The 20,232-nt window shown below is 46.2% G+C and overlaps 5 protein-coding genes across 5 annotated transcripts; 2 read left to right on the forward strand and 3 right to left on the reverse strand.

The window, feature by feature from the left end:
• Positions 1-3,868: 3,868 nt before the first annotated feature.
• On the forward strand, positions 3,869-6,385 carry CCR75_000420 (uncharacterized protein; the record flags this gene model as incomplete). The annotated part of the gene is made up of 1 exon (XM_067958528.1): positions 3,869-6,385. The coding sequence occupies one exon, from the start codon at positions 3,869-3,871 to the stop codon at positions 6,383-6,385; it is 2,517 nt and encodes an 838-aa protein (XP_067816913.1).
• Positions 6,386-6,410: 25 nt separating this feature from the next.
• CCR75_000419 (uncharacterized protein) lies at positions 6,411-7,031 on the reverse strand (the record flags this gene model as incomplete). The annotated part of the gene is made up of 1 exon (XM_067958527.1): positions 6,411-7,031. The coding sequence occupies one exon, from the start codon at positions 7,029-7,031 to the stop codon at positions 6,411-6,413; it is 621 nt and encodes a 206-aa protein (XP_067816408.1).
• Positions 7,032-7,136: 105 nt separating this feature from the next.
• CCR75_000418 (uncharacterized protein) lies at positions 7,137-7,841 on the reverse strand (the record flags this gene model as incomplete). Its single annotated transcript, XM_067958526.1, has 1 exon — positions 7,137-7,841. One exon carries the CDS (start codon positions 7,839-7,841, stop codon positions 7,137-7,139), a length of 705 nt encoding a protein of 234 aa, XP_067816407.1.
• Positions 7,842-16,161: 8,320 nt separating this feature from the next.
• CCR75_000417 (uncharacterized protein) lies at positions 16,162-16,938 on the reverse strand (the record flags this gene model as incomplete). The annotated part of the gene is made up of 2 exons (XM_067958525.1): positions 16,162-16,741; positions 16,808-16,938. 2 exons carry the CDS (start codon positions 16,936-16,938, stop codon positions 16,228-16,230), a joined length of 645 nt encoding a protein of 214 aa, XP_067816579.1. The 3' UTR covers positions 16,162-16,227.
• A 1,656-nt stretch (positions 16,939-18,594) lies between these two features.
• CCR75_000416 (uncharacterized protein) lies at positions 18,595-19,932 on the forward strand (the record flags this gene model as incomplete). Its single annotated transcript, XM_067958524.1, has 1 exon — positions 18,595-19,932. The coding sequence occupies one exon, from the start codon at positions 18,595-18,597 to the stop codon at positions 19,930-19,932; it is 1,338 nt and encodes a 445-aa protein (XP_067816414.1).
• Between the last annotated feature and the right edge of the window lie 300 nt (positions 19,933-20,232).

Raw genomic sequence — 20,232 nt, forward strand, 5'->3', positions numbered from 1 at the left:
GCCAAAACTTTATAAATGGGTCAGCACATTAGTTCGCACATGCGAAATTTGACAACGGTAAGACCCTCGGCACATGCTGCTGCACCACTGGCAAGTCTTTTCGTACCCATAGGGTGTTGGGAATCCATTAGTATGGATTTTGCTTTCGGTATACCGAAATATTTAGCCGGTAACTCCAGCTTAGTTATCTTTGCTGACCAATTGAGCAAAGTGGCTCACTAAGCGGCTGTGCTGGATAGAATTGATAGTGAAGGTACAGTAAGGCTATTCATCGACGCGTGTTTCGCCAGTGGCAATTATTTCTGATCGGGATCCCCGTTTCATGGGGAAATTCTGAAAATTGAGTTTTAGAGTCCTGGCACCAGGTTGGACATGTCAACCGCGGACCAACCGCAGCCCGATGGTCAAACTGAACGTGTCAATTGCGTCATTGAAGATGTTTTGCAGTGTGTGCTGAGACACCAAGCGCTGGAGATCAAAGTTCTCTGTGGTGGACTTGCGTTAAATAACGCTGACCATGCCTCTACAGGCTACACTCCGGTCTATGTCAACGGTCTCACTCACCCACGCGTTCCGTTAACGATACCACTGCGTGGCTTGAGGCTTGTTGGGGGAGAATTAGCCGATAGGTTGCTGATATCAGCCCTGTTACCATTCGAAAACAAGTAAATGAGTTTCTCGCGACGCGATTTTAGTGTCTTAAGACATGTACGTGCACGATGGCTGATAGCCAAGACAAACAAAAAGAAGAAGCTGATGCCAAAGGCAGAAGCTATATCAATTCTTATGTTGTCGGAGACCGAGTTTTATTGTCTGCTAAAAATTTAACTACTGATTGCGCGAGAGACCTTCAGTTTCACGTGGAGAAAATTTTAAAGCGACGTCGTCGTATGGGCCAATACCAGTATCTGGTAAAGTGGCTGGGTAACCCTCTTTTGAAACGCTTGGAGTTTGAGGTACCTCTTCGACAAGATTGCCCGTTCGTCGTTGACGCTTTTGAGCGCCTAGCTCAGGGTCAAGTTGCGTGAAGCGACGGTTCCAAGACTAGGGTGTAAAGGGCATGTATTTTTTTAGTGCGGCTTCGAACGATGGTTTTACTGTCTACCGAGGCACTGAAACATCTCTAGGCCTTTTCTCTTTTTGATGGGTTCAAGCTGGAGGTACATTGGGTTGGCTAAGTTTCGACTCGAATCGAAGCTTTGGTTCCACAGGAAGGTAGCTGTATGCCAGACTGAATTTTTTGCATATTGCGGAGGCTGCGGTCCCGATGGACCCTTTTCAAATTGACAGCGCTTTTAATTCGTGGGTAACATTTGCGGGCTTTCTCTCTTTGAGGTCACTGAAGCCCCACGGTCCTGGTATCAATGCGTTAGTACTGACTTTCGCGTCATTATGTCGGGCATATGATCGGCTGAACTTTTGCGTAGGTTTGTGGAAGGTATCACTCGTGTCGGACGTCGTTATCGTGATCTCCTCCGCTTGGGGGGTGAGTGATAGATTTAGATGGCCAAGCTTTTACCCGTGTCTGTTTGAAGTTCTCTGACGAAGGTGGAGGACGCTGTATCATTGTGTGCTTTAACTCGCTCTCTCTGCAGTCGACGGGAGCTTGTTTTTCTATTAGGGTTGCGCGCTCTTGCTCTTGATTTAGATATTCGTAAGAATGTTGGACTCAGTATCCTGTGTCCTGCTTTTGTTACGATATTGGGGGCGCCATTTTCTGGGTTCGATTTTGGCGCCTTCCGAAGTTCCTTCTGAGGAGAGGCGATCAGCGCGCGTCTTTTTCGTCATCCTTTGATGGGAGTAAATTTTGAAGTCCACCATTCCTTCATCGTCGAGGAAGGTGCTAAGAGTCTGTGACTCATGCTTGATTGTCGTTGGACAAAGGGCGGCAAAACACAATTAAATGGTTAGCTGTTTCTGTTCCAACCTCAAAGAGGTCTTAAGCGAATTTTGTCATTCGGTGTCAGCAGTATAATGGGTAACTATTTCAAAATAGTTAATTACTAAAATCCCTTTTATTATGGGGTACAAATGTGGTCGCCGCCAGATATAAATCTGACGGCCGAAATCTTTTTCAAATTAGCTAGGGTAAGGTTTTTAGATTTATGTTATTAAACAAGGGAGGCGCTAGTGAGCGCTCACTTTTCGCTATTGAGCGCGCACCCTAGCTTTTAGAATTCTGTATGTGTTTTTGATTGGTCAAAATTGTACTATAGTATACTTCTTAAGATTTCCGTCTTTAAATTCATCCCAAACTCTGCATGAGCAATATATAATCAGTAAAAAGCGCGTATTTACCACCTTCGATGATGTTCGCGCAGCTGTAGACGCGTGTATGAAGGACGGGGGCTTTGTTTTGTCGATTAAAACAAAGCGACGTGCAGGGAATAGGTAAGACGGTGATATTAAGGCTGTTGTTTTGAAATGCTCTTACGCGGTGAAGGCAAAAAGTTGGCACCTGGTGTTCAGGTAAGCGTGTCACTGCAATTCGTAGCAATGGGCGTGCCTTCTCTTGCCTCTTCGCCAGGCGAAAGGTAATGGAAGACGCAGGAAAGAACAGTCTGGACAGTGGAAGTAACAGTCAATGTTCACAACCACGAGCCTTTCGCCGAGCCTTCTGCAACTTCTAGAAATCGTGCCGTGATGCAGAACAGCAACAAGAGGTCATTCAGCTGTCTATCGCTGGGCTCAGACCCACGCGATTGTTAGCACTCTGCTAAGAAAGGGTGTCACGATTACACCTCGCGACGTAAAACATGTAAACGAATGAGAAATGCGGTGGAGTGATATCTGAGGAATCTTCAAACATCTCTTCTCTGTTTATACATTACTCCACCTCGCTGTACAGCTGTATTTGGCGGAAGGTCTCAAGCCTTGAGTGGTTAATTTTCGTAAATGATGTTTGTCTAAGCCTACCATGAACGCTTTTTGGAATTTCCGGCCATTTTACTTACTAAAAATTTTCGCCGGTTTGAAACCGCAGTTTATTATAGTATTGTTTCGACCAATCAAAGAGACGTACATGGTTCTATAGGGTCCGCGGACAATAGCGAAAAACTAGCGCTCACTGGCGCCTCCCTTAAATAAAGTTCAGTTCCCCTTTTGATCTTCAAGCGTCTAGTGCCTTCTTTGGGCTTGCGCATTGATCTGTGAGAGATAGAAGCCTTTCAAAGGTGCATACTCTCGGGCACTGAGTTGCCACTTGGTTCTACGAACCCCTGAAGCCCTTGAACTAGGATTCATTTAGCTTTAATAGCTTGTACGACTTCCTTAGTGGTTAAATCCATTAAATTTTTAGAACTAAGAGGCTCTGTGAGTCTAAAAGTCTTCCTCTGCCATTAGTAGCGAGGTGTCTCCGCTACAATAATATTACAGCTTATAGTGAGCTGGTGATGAAGTGAATTCTGTGTTTTCACCTCATTTTAATTTAAAAAAAATTAAATTGATTGTCAATTAACATCCACAAATAGTTATTATCATAAAATCCTTAATTGATAAATCAATTCAAATTTAAGCGCTCTTGATGGCTTCCTTTACAATGGGCAATCGAGTCTAGGTTCTAATGGCCTGTCTTACGCGCGCAAGGTATGTTCTATCGCTGTATATACTACTGCACAGCTGTAGAAATTTAGAACAAGAAGCAACTTAAATCTAAGATGGACGGGTTGCCGAGCAACGTGTCCATCAAGCGTGCTTGATAAAAAAAAACGACTAAGGTTTTTGGTCAGCGTGTTGCATAATGATTCTTGACCACTTTGCGAATAGTGTGATCCACACTGTTTTCGGACCCCGATTTATCCGTACCAAACCGTTAAAAATTAATTAATTAAGATCCGGATGCCGGTGCTGCGCGAAAACCTTGTAGTCAATGGGTCCCAGCATTGATCGTCGTGACAGAACACGGCGGCGCTCGCCCTCGCGCTCTCCTCGACATAATCGTCACAAGTCCTCTATAAAAGCCGCTAATTCCCCTTCCCATCAACGCTATCGTCGCCATGGTGCGCATGTTGTTGATGATAGTCCGAATCCACAGAACAAGAACCCTGCACAGTCCTCTTCGAGCCTCTCTTTGCCTGCTTTGGAGCATCGAGAGGCAATTTTAAAAGCTCTTGCCGATCATCAAGTCGTTGTCTGTATTGGTGAAACTGGATCTGGTAAAAGCACGCAACTTCCTCAATTTCTTCACGCCTGTGGAGCGTATACGGATCCCAAACTACCCAAGTGCATTGCTATCACTCAACCTCGTCGAGTCGCCACAGTCTCCGTAGCACAGAGAGTGGCACAAGAAACGAAGACAAGAGTGGGAGGCAATGGAATTGTGGGTTATGCTATTCGATTCGAGTCGCGCTGTAGTACCGAAACAAAGCTTAAATTTCTGACAGACGGAGTGTTAGTGCGTGAATGCCTAAGTGACCCGTTGCTTCAGAACTACAGTGTTGTGATGCTAGATGAAGCCCACGAGCGCAGTATACATACAGATATACTGCTTGGGTTATTGAAGCAAGTTATAAAGAGACGACCCGAGTTTCGGGTCTTGATTACATCCGCAACTTTGGATGCCGACAAATTCGCTATATTCTTTAAAAATCCGACCAGTATTGATGCAAAGATGGCTAAAAAAACGCAAAAAATCAAGGCAATATCGTGTCCCGTGATTCGAATCCCTGGACGGGTGTATCATGTCGATATATTCCACTCAAAACAGCGGCAAATCATGGGTCACAAAGGCCCGTTGTCGAACTATGTGCGTTCTGCAGTCGAAACGACTATTCAGGTCCATCGTGGGGAATCTCCGGGACATATTTTGGTATTTCTAACAGGAAGACGTGAAATTGAAGAGGCTTGTGCTGAAATTCGAGCTTTAAACCGAGAACAGGAAACACAAACGCATGAATTGGAGCTTCGAGTGCTGCCATTGTACGGTGCATTGTCCGAACGTCTACAGCGCGCAATATTTGATCCGGTTCCGATTAATCAAGTGCGCTTGGTCATCGTGGCGACCAATATTGCTGAGACGTCGGTAACGATTGATGGTGTGCGGTACGTCGTGGACTGTGGCTTTACGAAACAAAAAGTATACAATCCAGCCCAACAAATCGAGTCACTTATAGTGGTTCCAATTTCAAAAGTATCAGCCCAGCAGCGTGCTGGACGAGCAGGTCGAACGACCCCAGGAAAGTGTTTTCGGCTCTATAACAAGACGTCGTACGATGAAATGGCTCAAGAAACCGTGCCTGAAATACAACGAACTAACTTGGCCAACACGGTGTTGTATCTCAAGTTGCTTGGCATCCAGGATGTGCTTGGATTTTCGTATTTGGATCCACCTGACGAAGACTCTCTCTTGGACGCATTAAAGCAGCTATACGTGCTCGGAGCCTTGGATGCTGCAACTGGCGACGTCACTTTACTTGGCAAACTTATGGCAGCTTTCCCGTTAGAGCCAAAACTCTCACGTGCCGTTGCCGAGTCGTTACGTTTGCAATGCAGTCAGGAAATGACGCAAGTAGTTGCAATGTTATCGATTGAAAACGTCTTACTTGAACCGCATGATTACTCTGGAAAGAAGCGGTTTCGAGAAGACAAGGAATGTGAGCAGAATTTCGACTGGGAAGAGCGCCTCGCGGCATTGAAAGAACAGCGACTTATTCATGCCGACGGAGATCCGCTCTCGTACAGACTCTTGTACAAGGCATTTCAAGCAAAGTCTTTAAAGGTTCATGGCAACCGCAAGGAGCTCGAACGCTGGTGTAAAGATCACTACCTCCGACAACGGGCGCTGACATTGGCTGAGTCGATTGTCAAGCAACTCCGTGACATAATTCACTCGCTCCCTCGATGTGATATCGAGGCTTTTCAAGACTCACATATAAAGTCTCTTCGAGAGACTTCCCTTGATGATCGGCTTCGTCAATCCCTTTGTGCGGGATTTTTCATGAATGCCGCGCGTCGATGTACAATAGAAACGGTGTATCGATTACTACACCGCGACGAAAGTGACTCCTCCATGTCTCCTCTGGTACAATTTCATCCTCTCTCAGCCATGCGCTACTCTACTGCTCCTGAATTTTGCGTCTTCCAAGAACTTGTCCTTACCAGTAAGCCATTTATGCGTAACGCAGTAGCTGTCGAGCATCATTGGGTACTCCAATACAGCACGGACAAGCTTCACGTTTCTATTGCGCAACTTTATGCGCTTTGTGGACGAAAATCTATTGTCAATCGAAAAGAGACAGAACAAGCGACAAGCGAGACGAAAGAAGTGGATTCAATTGAATGTGCTAATTCACGTTGCAAAGTGACAACTGATACCGTCAATGCAGCTCGTGCTCGCTACCTAGCACGCAAGAAAGGTCGATACGATTATCCTGATGTCGCACTTTAATAAAATCTTTGATTATTCGATCAATTCAAGTCGGTACAATCGTTTTCGTCACGTGCAAGTCGCAAAGGAGACGTTTGAGTGTGTCGTTTTCACGCACTAATGCTCTCTCGATCTCAAAACTAGCCACTCGATATTCTTCGTACTTGTCCTCGGTTGTCTGCAGCTCGTCGCTCTTCGCTTGCAGCTTTAAACGCAAAGTTTCGACCTTACTACTCCACTCGTGCCTACATTCGGCTGTTTGGACGTTACAGTCAACATGAAAACTATCTGGCATGTCAATTTGTTCATTTTCGTCGATAATGCTTTGATCCAGCAAATCAATTTCGTCCTTTATTGGGATCTCGACAACCCTCAACAGACGATTTAATACACTCTTATGCGTCTTTAATTGGGCTCTCAAAGCACAAAGTTGCAAATAAGCTTCTTTTCCTGGCTGTATGCCCTCCTTTGCCTTTTCTACCTCGTGCTGCAGAGAAACAATCTTTTCCTCGGCTTGCTCCAGTTTGTGCTCCAAGTCGATTTTTGTTGCTTCGAACCTACGTACGCATGAGTTAAGACGATCATTTTCTTGCTCGAGACGCCAAAGCTGCTGAATTGATTCATCATGAAGCTCCGGCCCAGTGACTTTAATCTGCTCGGGCTCCATGCTCGTGAGACAGGCTCGGACACTTTTAAACACGATTTGAAAAACCACAATTATTGTATATGAAAAAAAATATATATATTGCCTACGTAACTATTTCTGTCGCAATTACTGAATTATGCAATATCCCTGTGCCTCCGAGGCTTTCTTGACTTGGTTCAGACCCTGCTGTGTCTGTTGCATACTCTCGTGAACCTGCGTTTCAATTTCGTCAATAACGCCTTGTTGCTCGTGCACAATAGCAGCCAAGTCGCGAAAAATTTCATTTACTTGCGCGACACTCTGATGAATTTTCGTAATGTCTTGCTCGCGCTCCTCAATAAGCGCCTCATTGTGCGCAATTTCAGTCTCAAGCTCCGCAAATTCAAATACTTGACCTTGGAGCTCAGCTACAATACAGCCACTTTGCTGTTGATCCTTCAGCGCCTGCTGCTGTTCCTGCTCACGGGCTGAAACTCGAAGCACAGCTGTCTCGAGTTGATTGGAAATGGTCTCAAAGTCTTTGCACAATTTTCGCTTAATCAGCGAATTCGCGGCATCGACAGGCACACACGAAAGAGCTTTGGCAATCTCTTCCTGTAGAAGACACGCATAGCGAATACGGTCGTGCAAATCCTCGTCGACAGAACCAGGTGCAGTAGACGCGCGTTTTATGGCAAGCACCTGGCGCTGAAATTGCTCGAGTTTTAATGTCGCATTCTCGACTACCTGACGTCCGTGAGCCGATGGCAAGGACAGGGACCCGTTGAAAGACACGTTGCGGTTCGCGACAGAGGAATTCGTTCCGTTGGCTGCGTAATCTGCGAAGCTCATGAAGGAGGCAAGCGTCACGTTCTTGCCTGCGTTCTTTAGCTTGCAAATGTACAGTTAGTGTTTACTTCCCAAGCAATGTCTATAAAAAGAGCCATTTCAACAAGTGCAGCTTGCAATTTAAGAGCAAGAGCTCTGTCACTCATATACAAGAGCATGATGTAGACATTATGCTTTGGATTTTACGTCAGCGTATATTTCTTTAAGCGAGATTTAAGTCAAGTGCTACCTTTGTTTTTTTAAAGAGTATATATCAAGATTTTTCTAAAACTCATTTTGTACGGATGCCTGTAATATGCAGAAAACAATTTTCATTACACTTTTGCCTGTAATATGCAGAGCTGACCCACATAGGTGCATTACATTGAAAGGAATGACATCCAAGATACGATATAACGGGCTAAAGTTGCCCTATGGGTCACAATCTCAGTTAAGTACACTTTGTGCACTTAAGGGATAGTCAACTACTTAGGTGATGTAACTGTACGTACCACTTGGATGTGGTTCACATTGTGAACCCACCCTTGTGTATGTGATATCCCTGGAGGACGGCTAGCGTCATCCGTTACGCGAGGTATTCAGAAACATACGCTCGCAATATTGATCTACAGAGATGGCATTTTACGAGTGGCTGTTAGGATTTATATTTGATACGATTAATTATATATCAGTCTAAAAACTACTTCCTAGTTCACGAAGCGCACGTGGAGCCGGATTACCGCTCCCGTGACGTCACTTAAACTAAGGCACTTAGCTCGTTGAGTGAGGTCGCTTAAGCGTCCACCAACATTCTCACTACACCCAAGAGAAGACGGTCTAATCGCTTCGTTGCTGTGCTGATGTGTGTGCTTAAGTAGAGCGTGGCCGCATCAAGACGTGCCTGCCTACACTTTGTAGCACTCGAAATCCTTCCCACGACCCGCCTCTCTGAGCGTGTACGTGAAAATGAGCCTCAATATTGATTGGGCTAATTTCCCCCATCCTACCGATCATCACCGAGAGTTGGCTGAGCAATTGGCGCAGGGACTTGGTGAACAAGCCATGGCCAGGCTCTTGACTAGTCCTCCTGAGTAACATGTTGCTCAGTTGGAGCAGTTTAAGGCGTTCGCTCTTGGACAGCAAAAGGCCGTAACCGAGGCACACAGCCATGCTGCGGCGGAGTCTGTCACTCAAATTTGAGATGAGCTTAGGCGTGAGCGGGCTCGGAGCGAGGTTCTCAACAGGACTGTTGAGATGCTCTTCGCCCGGCCGCATCAGCCGAGGCCCATTCGGATGGACCCGCCCGAGTTCGATGGAACTGCAGCGCACACGACTGTCCGCTGGCAGTTAGATTTGGAGCGATGCGGTGTGGCGTAGCTCATCCAGGATAAGAGCCGGATGGTGTCGTTCGCCATGTCGCATCTGCGCGATAAGGCCTCAGAGTGGGCTTACGCTTAGCACATCAAGGTGCCCATGAACAGACTGCGGCACGCTCATTGCGACAGGCCCCTTTTAGAAAGGTGCCGTTGACGATGGAAGAGGCAATCCAAATTGCCTTAGTTGAGGAGCAATACTTCAACATGGCCTCGGCGACCGCATGGTACAAGGCGTCGGCCGAGAGGTCAGATGTCATTCCAATGGAGGTGGGCAATGCAGACGTAGTCTGTAATAAATGCGGCAAGCGTGGCCATGTGATGACTCGCTGCTATGCCAGGATCCCTGGTGGGCTAAGATGCCCAGCAAGAGGACTCCTTACCCGATATGTGATGGCAAAAAAACAGCGTGCGAGACGCGTGTGAACTGCATCGACCGCTGAGAGTTCGGAAAATGCAGCGAAGCAGAAGCGGCGGGATGCCCTACTGACGCGGACTCTGAACCTACCCCTAAGTTCAGAGGTATGGAACAAATGGGTAGCATATTCCCTGAGGTCTCGAATTCGGATCTCAGCCCTTCTGGTCTATAGTGCTCGAGTACTAGGCAATGACCATGTGATGGCCCTTCTTGTGGATTCGGGTGCATTACAGAATTGTGTAAAATCGCGGCTCTAAAACAGAGACCCGACAAATAACGACGATCAAATCACGTCAAAACGAGCGGCCTTTGGATTGGTCCTAATAAAAAAACACGGACCCTCGAACGAGGTGTTCGAGGCCGTCGAATACAAAATAGCGGAGGCATCCAATGTTGAGATGCTCCAGTATGTCTTCAAATCTGCTGAGGAGATAGTAAGACTCAAAGATGCCGTGAGGTCTGTTCTTGACCGAACTTTAGAAAGCAAAATTCACGAAGTAGTCGCACCAGTTCCAGAAAAGTTCGGTGTACTGTTGCTCGTCGACCAAAATGGACAAGAGTGTCTTGTTAAAAGACAAACATAAATGATTCGCTGCTCAAGACTGGGATGCCTTGAGAGACAGCCCGTTTTAAAATTCTGTGAAAACACCGTGATGTGCTTCCAGAAGAAGTACCGAGCCGCCTACCGGCTGACAGGGGTATCGGGCATGAAATTAATTTGAAACCTGGCACCAAGTATTGTGTGACCAGGCAATGGCTGTTGCCAAAAGAACAAGTCGATCGTATCGATGAATTCTTCTACAAGCGAGCCAAGATGGGATATGTACGTGAGAGCAAGTTGCCTCACTACAGCCTGACATTATGTATGCGTATAAAAACGCGTGTATAGCGCGTAATTTACGCTTACGGTAAGCTGGACACCGGCGCAAACGCAAATTCCGTGGAAAGATATCTCGTTGATTTCCATGGGAATGTCAACTATCTTTTCCGCGCTGGATTTAAAAGATGGCTACTTTCAGGTACTCATAAGAGAGCCCGATGTAACCAGAACGGCAGTAAGCACTCCAAGCGGTAGTAGCTTATGATTCTACAAGGTTTGAAAAAGGCAACGGCGACATTCAACTGAGTGGTGGCTCACGTGATGCGTCAGCACCGTGCCTACGAGCCCCATCATTTTACGATGTATTCGTGAATAGTAGGGTGAAGACGGGCTGAGCGAAATAGAGTCGCCGAAGCGTCATTTGAACGCTGTGTTGCAGACTTTGGGTGACGCCTAACTATACGTCAACATACAAAAGTGCGTCATAAAGGTCTCCGAGATACCTGTGCTTGACTGCATCGTAGGTACACATGGTGTACGAGCAGACCCAGACAAGGTAAAATTGGTAAAGGAACGGCAAATTCCCACGACATGTAAGGGATTTGAGCCAATTCCGAGGAATCGCTAAATACTTGCATTGATCGCTCATCCACAACGCGTTGGGCTTCGCTCGCGCTTTTAGCGTCAAACTCGCCAATGACACCACCGAGAGGTTGTCAGAGAAATTTTGATAGCCACATCTATATCGATGGACGGCGAACAATATTTGCTACGTAGTTGTCAATAACGAAACATTGCTTTGGAACACAGGCATTTTTTGCCGTTACTTCATACTGACTACTGCTAAATCGGCAGAGCCACTAGGGCAAGTTTCTGTCATTGATTTGTAAAATTGTCTTCTTACGGCCCAGAGTAAGTGCCCACTCGATGGTGCGTCATGAAGCTTGTAAAATATCTTCAGCGTGATATCTGTGTCATGAGAGACAAAGGTTTACAGGGCAACACCTGATGCCATAATTGCCATCGCTGTAGCTAAACCTACTTAGCTTAGCCTTCACGTGCGACGAAAGGAGACAATTCGTCCACCCAAGTGATCCAGCAGCAGGCAACAATGTTCATTCTGACTGTAGCTATCCATTATTTTGAAGGCCAACGAGCTCGTCACAAGGTAGACCTTAATGGCTGCCAACGTTTGACAAATCGACTTGTGCCTTAGCACTAGAAATACTTCCTGGTATCTTGCCTCGAAGTTTGACCCGAGCGATAACGCGTTAGCCAAGATATTCGACTTACGGCTTGTGATCATCATTGAAATTAATTCTGAGAAGAATGTAAGCCATCTTGCCATTTTAGGCGAGAGGTGCGGTGAGTTTATTGCAGTTCGCAGTGATGCGTGATCCGTGTCAACCATATATGGCTCGGTGCCCAGTAGGTGCATACGAAACTTGACAAAAGCATACTTTATTAAAAGTAGCTCCTTGTAGTGCACAGGGTAATTCAGTTCCGCGGCTTTCAAAAGCCGAGACTGATAAGAGATGACAAGGTCAACGCCGTCATCAACCTTCTGCATGAGCGCGCTGCCGATTGAAACATTGCTTGCATCCCAGACGACGCTAAAAGGCTTATCCGCGTCTAGCAATGCCAAGACCGGTGCCTCTACCGTAGATTGTTTCACTGTTGTGAGCGCATCTACTTGTTCCTTTGACCAAACCCATTCTGCATCATTTTAAGAAGGTCAGACAAGGGCTCAATCCGCTTCGCATTATTCTTGCTGTACTGGCCATCACATGAAAAGCCCTTGACGCGACGGCAAACGTACAGGACCAGCAAAAACAGTATGCGGACTAACATGGTCGCAAAATACAATGACGCTTTAGAATAGGAGAATAAGGAGTATAAGTAGTGCTATGTTACCTTAAATGCAGTTTCTGTACTACCTGGAGGTAGACGGGGAAGGTGAAAGAATTCCAGCCGAATGATTCCTCCACTGCGGTATGGATTTGGAGGGCGAGGATTATCACGCGCGTAACGCGGATCTCTCAGCATCAGCTTTTCCACAAGGTCCAGCTAAAGTTGCAGCCTTTCGTAACCCTGGCGATCCTTCGAGCGAACATCACGGAGATCCATAGTCAGTCGCAAGACTTGACTTTTGAGATCCCGATCCATGGAAGCGGGATAGGTTCCCGCGAATAGGTAGGCGAAATCGAGGCTCCTATCGGGCGCCGCATGCACTGATGGATGCTGCTGGGATCCAACGCTCCCTTTTTGCAAGGTTAATTGCTCACTGGTCCGTGCAGCAGAACCTTCAAATGTTCGTCTAGTGGAGAGAAAATCGAAGAGTTTTGACACTTGGAAACCAGTCGATGCCTTGCGTGTCGACATTCCGAGCGAATATCTGCCAATGAGAAGGAATACCAATTGTTGTTCCGTTAGTTTGGAATGGACTAGCAGGAGCGGCGTGATGAGAAAAACAGGGTACCAACCATGAGAAATCATGGGCGGTACTGTACCCTGTTTCTTCCCTGCTTCGTATTGGTCGGTTGACTCATTCGAATGCAACACGACCGGGATCGGGGAAATATGTCCAAGTATTTTTCCCTGGGCCTTCCATGAATTGTAGACGCCATAAGATTTATAAGCGTCTATAATGGCGCACTTTAGGATCGACGCCCTAGTTCCGTTCAAACGAGGTCATTCGGATGGAGGTGGCACAAGAGGTATGTTACCAGTCACATAGCCGTGTTCAATACGACTGGCTTATGACGCCGACTGAACACGTTCACAAGCTGTCGGTGGAGCTTTAGCTCAGACTTTTTTGCGTCAAATTCATTGTGTATGATGGTCTGAACGACAGATATTGGAATTAGTATGTTGTTTTACCTAACTAAGAAGCAGCTGCACCTCTGTGGCAGTAAGCTCATGAACGGTCGCTGCATTAGCTAGCGCAGACGACGATACAGCTGCCTCGTTGACGCAAGGCAAGTTTGCCTTCGCAACGTTAGGCGTCTCCATGTTAAGAGCAATGGGTGAAGTTTGGATGGGTAATATTGCGCCATCAACCTTATTAATTATCTCGCTGAACTCATCACTACTGTGCGGTGATGGTAGCTGTGTCAACGCATTGTAGTCAACAATGATCGACGGATCTACATCCTCACTGCGAAAGCGGGATGGATCATTAAGTCTAATTAACAGCGCGACAGCAGCGGCAGTACCTGTTGGCGTTACAGCTGAGGCACCATACGCCGGCAGCTTTTTATCGTTGCGCGAGCGCTTCGTGCGTGGTTGTATGGGTGCCTTCGCAGACAACCCATCAGATTTCCCCCTCTTAGGTGGCATATCAGGCGCCGTGTGATGACAAAGATGTACACACACCTGGTCGCTAGGAGTCGTTGAGAGGACTTAAAGCGGCGCGCAAAAACTGCTCGCTGTCCCTCAATTCTCCCGTTGACGATTTTACAGAATGTTAAATTCGTTCTTAAAGAGGGGGTGGCGTAACGGGCTCAAGTTGCCGTATGTTTCACAAACCCGTTAAGTACACTTGGTGTGCTTACGGAATGGTCAATTGCTTCATCGCCAACTACCTCCCACACGTTACAGAAGACGGTCATAACGCTTCCTCACTGAGTTTGAAGGTGTGTGCTTAACCAGGGCGTGGCTGCTATAAAAGCGCCCGGCTTCACTTGGTAGCACTAGTAGTCACTATGAGCGCGTCAGTGAGAATGAGCCTCATATCGATTGAGCTTATTTCCCACACCTCTCCGAACATCATTGGGAGGTGGCCGTATGGCCCACTATCAACTTGATATTCACATCCGCAAGTTTAATTAAGAAACCTGCAGGTCTTTCAGATTTAAAGTTTGAGAGTAGGTCGAGGATGTTTTTTTCCTGAATCCATTTATCATTCCCTTTACCTCATTATACTATCGCAAATAAGTTGCTGCTATCCAGAAGGCAATTTTAAAGGGAACCAGCTACGAGATGGTTCGATTAGTCTTTCGCCCAGAGCATTTGGCGCAGGGAATTGGCAAGCAAGCCCTGGTCAGGCTCTAAAAAATCCTCCTGAGCAACATTTTGCTCAGTTCGAGCAGTTTGAGGCTTTTGTGCTTGGACAGCGGAGATCCGCGTCCGAGGCACAGAGTCATTCTTTGGGCGAAGTCCGTCACTCAGACTCAGGATGAGCTGAGGCGTGAGCTGAGGCGTGAGCAGGCTCGGAGCGAGGCTCTCAACAGGACTGTTGAGATGCTGTCCGCCCGACTGCATCAGCCGAGGTTCATGATCCCAAGTTCCATAGAACTGCAGCGGACACGATTAACCCCTTGCTGTTAGCCGCTGAGCAATGCGGTGTGGAGAAGCTCATCGAAGACCTGCGCGGTAAGGCCTCAGAGTGGGCTTACTCGGCGCTTATGGCGGACAATATGGCGTTTCCTTCATCAGCGATATTTAAAGAACAGATTCGCACCATGTAACAGCCGCCGAACAACGAAATGTTGCTTTAGGCGCGCTTCTTTTGAGCGCGACAAGCGAAGCGATCTCTGCAAGACTATATACAGGAGATGCGATCGCTGTCGGCATCCATTACTACGGGTCCGGTACTGGAACACATTAAGGTGCCCACGTTCATGAATGGACTGCGGCACGGCCCACCGCGACAGGCCTTTTTTAGAAAGGTATTGGAACACATTGAAGTGCCCACGTTCAGGAACGGACTGTGGCGCAGCCATTGCGACAGGCCATTTAGAAAGGTGCCGTCGACGATGGAATTGGCAATCCAAATTGTCTTAGCTTTAACAGTGTCTCGGTGACTGCTTGGTATAAGCCGTCGGCCGACAGGTCGGATGTAACTCCAATGAAGTTGGTCAATGCAGACGTAGTCTGCTACTAGTACGACAAGTGCAGACATATGGTGGCTCCCTGCTATAACAGAGTCACTGCTGGGGCTAAGATGCCCAGCAAGAGGACTCCATACCCGATGGGTGATGGCAAGAACCAGCGTGCAAGACGCGTGAGCTCTGCATCAATCAGTGACCCCCGGGAAATGCAGGTGCGCAATAGGGGCGGGATGCCCTACTGACGCGGGCTCTGAAGCTACTCTAACTTCAGAAATATCGATCAATTGGGTAGCGTAGTCCCTAACGTCTCGAAATTTCAGACTTCAACTCTGTTGGTCTATAGTGCTCGAGTAAGGAGGCTATGACTTTCTGATGACCGTTTTCGTGGATTTGGGGGCATAAAAAAGTAAACGCTTATAGGTGTCAGTATATACTTCAGAGTTAGATTGAAGAGTTGATCAAAGATTTAGTGTCATAGAGCAGGTCATCGATTGGTCATCTAATAGTCAGTTACGATCAACCCTGTGCATTTAGTCACACTTTTTTAAGCTGAGGACTGCTTTATGACCTCTTCATATGAAAGTTGTAATCGTGTAGAACGTAAACATAATAATCTGTATGCTTCGTCGAGGCGCACCACACAGACATTACAATTTAATGATGGAGTTAATTAATTATTCGAAAGAAAGTAGATATGTAAAGAAGACAGTTTCATTCTTTCAGAAGCTTCCAGACATTATCAATAACGTGGACGACGCATGTTATATACGTCAGGAGTTGTTTCTCTTAAATAATTTAAGAGATAAATAAGTTTAAGAAAACTTGACATCTTTTTAAAAGCTGCCATAAATTAAGACGACATGCAATCTTTCTTGCTTGCGTAAAAAATGCAGATTACTGCTTCCCACTGGCAAAATTCTCGTTTATTCACTAAATATTCGTAATTGCATCGGACTCACCGAGTCTACTAATTACCCAGCACAAAAGGCTTACAAAGCAACACTATCCACGTAGCTGCCCAGCCAGTAAAGCTCCCAACTAAGAGGCCCATAGATGTTATGGTCACGTAGTCGGATACGGACATGACCTCCCTTTGAATTTTAGTCTGCTGGTTTACTGGCGATTTAATGTTTTCTTTGTAGCCAGGCCGGTGACAGAAATACATGCCAGCGAAGCCCATAAGACATATCTCACAGCTGTAAATTACTTGATAGCTCAACGCGCCATTACATGTGCGCACACTCGATCCAATTAATCCAGTGGTAAAGGATAGCAATAATGGTGCCAATTGAGTAATAGCCTCGCCAACTCGAGGCTTAAGGGCTGGACCGTAGCGATCGTAGAGTCGTCGCTTCTCTGGATCCGACAGCACCTCGTATGCCTCAGTAATTGCTTGAAATTGGTTTGGGTCTTCAGAACGGGTCTTGTCTGGGTGATATTTAAGCGCCATAGATCGATAAGCCTTGACAATTTCGGCCGGACTAACAATGTACAGTAAGAAAATCATACAAAGGGAATAATATTGCGACCAGAGAAATATTCACTACCTTGCATCTACAGTCACATCAAGAACATTGTAGTAGCACAGCTTCTCCACCTCATACATCGACATTCTTTCAAGCTTCAGGTCGAACAAACAATACGAGTCACGTCTCACATGCCTCGATTCTTGGACCATTCTGACCAATCACAGACATGTTGAAGATGTCAATCTGGCTGATTGCATGTTATTGACACTGTTTTTTTGGCTAATAACAACATTTCCTGTAGTTGTCGTTATGGTGTGAATTCGATTGTCTTTTGAGACGGTAGCAAAAAATATTGTACGTAGAATCGCGTCTAGTGAATCGATCGAAGATACGAGATGACTGGCGAGAGTAGTAGTGAATGTTAGCGACACGTTTCCAGACCAGCCAGACGAGGACTTGGACGTTGCCGTTATTTTCCAGTCGTGATATTTCAATCCTATTTGCTCTCCTTATGGCAAATAGGATTGAAATATCACGACTCCAACTGTACACATGTACGAAACTATAAACTATCAGATTACATTTTTTCCAGATGATCGTAGCAAGGGAAGTGCACTTCGATTATTTTCTCGTCAACGGTCACCGCCAGCATTATTGGCCTCTCGAGCTTAAAGTGATATCGCGTTATGCTTTCTTGTTACCATATTTTCCTTTTTGAATTGAGCGGACGCCTCGGAAGAACGTGTGCGTTCGGCTATCGCCTTTGCTGCAGATAGAATATTTGGTAGGCCATAAGCATTCGCTTTGATACCTTAGCGCTTGGCATCTATCTATCTGCCGCACAGAATACCGAAGAGTGTATGCCTTTATTTGAAGAGTTTATGATGTTTTACTGAAAGCGCCCTGATCACTGCCAAAACTTTTACTTTTACAAATGTAAATATAGGTCAACTCGCTTGTACGGTCATCAAAGGCGCAGTTTTTCATGAAACGCTTAATTGATTATACGAGCGAATATTAGGAGACATACTATAAAATAACACATTATTTTCCTTTCGTAGTTTTCTCCTCTTCTTTTACTAATGCTGCATTTATACCCACTTATCGAGTTTGCACTTTTAAGAGGAAGCAGGCTTGTATAGTTTTGCTTACGACTTTTGGTATGCATTTAAACTTAACCATGTCCATTGGAACTGAAACATCATTTTCATTAGACGAAGCATGCGCTGATCTTGTTCTTTGGTTAATTTATTCGGACCTAGCCTGTATCAATGTAACATGTGACACGCCTTGGTAGTGTCTCAGAGCATACATCTTTGCCTCAAAACAAGCAAAACTCTTTACATGTTTTGCTGGTCACCTCAGGCTTCCCTTTCTCCATATCTTATCTTGATCTTAAAGCCGGTGTTGCCCCAATGTTTTCACTGCGCTTCTACTAAAAAAAAGAACTACTGTACATACGATTATTGTTGGTCTATCAGTATTTATCGCGGCGCTTGTTTATCTAAATATATTTTGCTTGTAAATTACAAGAAATACCTAAAAATTTTCGATCGAACGATTCAACACGGATTCCATAAATTTAAACTTGTCTCAGAGCACCCATTTCTGACGTGTAACGAACATACAGGATCACATTGCAGGCATGGATCTTAGCATGCCTCGGTGATGCGCCGGTTCGATTTTACCTGGGGGCGGCGGAGAAATAATGTCGAATAGCAAACTGCGTCGCCTCGCGCTTTTAATGCGACGTGCTAATAATGGGAAGGGAGAGATGAGGGCACCTTCTGGACTAGCTATACACGCGTCGTTCGTTCGCATCTCGCCCGCTTGTAGATAAAGACTTAACGATTTCACACTAAAATATGGTAGCAAAGAGAAGCACAGCTTTGAAAGTGCTGGTGCAATTTGTCTTTCTGGTCACGGGCGTTGTCTCGACATGCGTCGCACAGTATGTCTTTTATCAAGGCGCGGGGGATCAAAAGGCCATGCTTTTGCCACTGTGCAATTATTTAGGAATGATGCTCGTCGGGCTGCTCCCCACTGCCGCAGACGGTCAAAAGGCAGTCAATGCAACGCGATTGAAGAAAAGTAAGATCAAATCTTTAACATGCGAAGCAGATCAGAAGCTAGAGATAAGTATGTCCCCGGAAGTCGATGTCGAGCAGCCTGAACTTACGCCTACGCAGACCGACAGGTGTCTTTCCCCCAAGTTTCTAAATAGTGATCTGGAGGCGCTTACGCGGCGCCCTGTCGTAAGTGAAGATCATTATCACGCAGAGGAGGCTTTAAGCAGTGAGGACGAAACAAAGCCTCCACTTGGCCTTCTCGTCACGCCATCATTGGTGTCCTTGTCGCTTTCCACTGAACAGCTCTGTATCGTTGTATCGGTGGTGCTAGACTTTGCTGGCTGTATATTTTCCAATATTGGCTTAGCGATGGCAGGGAGTGGGTTGTATCAAGTTGTCTACTCAAGCGTCATTTGTTGGTCAGCGCTCATGTCCCGATTTCTCTTGAAAAAGGTTGTCTCGAAGGAAGAGTGGTTCGGAATTGCACTTGTAACGTTTGGCCTGGCATTTAGTGCATTGGGAGAGTCAAGAAACGAACGTCACAATACAATTGTGCTGATGGGGTGCCTGAACACGCTGGTGGGGGCAGCTTTTTACGGGGCCAATTACGTGACGGGGGAGTTTACGCTTAAGCTGGCAGTGCGGCCACATCCAAAGGAGTTGTGCCTTAAGATTGGCTCGGCTTGTGTCACTATTATAGCGATATATCAGAGTTTATTCGTGCTGCCAGAGTGGAACGCGCTCGTAACTCAGCCGATTATGGAGGCCAAAGGCAACACGACCCACATTGTAGCAGCGCTTGTGGCGTACACCCTTTCTCAATTAGCTCACGGACTCACGTACTTCGTCATGCTAGGCACCAGTGGCGCAGTTACGACTGGCATTATCCAAAGCTTACGGGCTGTGTGCGTTTTTGGGATTAGTTCAATGTTGTACTGTAGCCAACAGGAATCGCAGTGCTTTGATACTAAGCGGGGTGTTGCCGCGCTTATCGTTGTAAGTGGCGTCATGTACTACTCATGGGCCAAAAACCAGCAGGGCAGAACCAATGCGCCAGCTCCTTCAGCATCATCGCGGCCATCTCAAATAACAGCGAACACTAAGATAGTAGCAGGCAAGAACTACGTTAATTAAGCAAATAAGTCCGTATTATTGTAAGTCATTTTACTTAATATATTGCTGCAGCGTAATCCAACGTATGGCTGACAATATTGTCGTGAGAAGTTGTGGCACTTTCTAAGAAAAGGAGTTAAGTGCGTCAGATGCGCGAGCGCGTAAGTAGCGGCTCTCCTCGCACGGCTGACATCGACTCGCACGAGAAGGTTAAGAATAAATTGACAATACATCAAGCTGGGTGCAACAATAATAAAAACAGTCAAACGCTGCTACCAGTATTCTTCTCGCGCCGTCACAATTCATCTGATGACGACGAAA

This window comes from Bremia lactucae, linkage group LG14, assembly GCF_004359215.1.
Source record: "Bremia lactucae strain SF5 linkage group LG14, whole genome shotgun sequence".
NCBI classification, from domain to species: Eukaryota; Oomycota; class Peronosporomycetes; order Peronosporales; family Peronosporaceae; genus Bremia; species Bremia lactucae.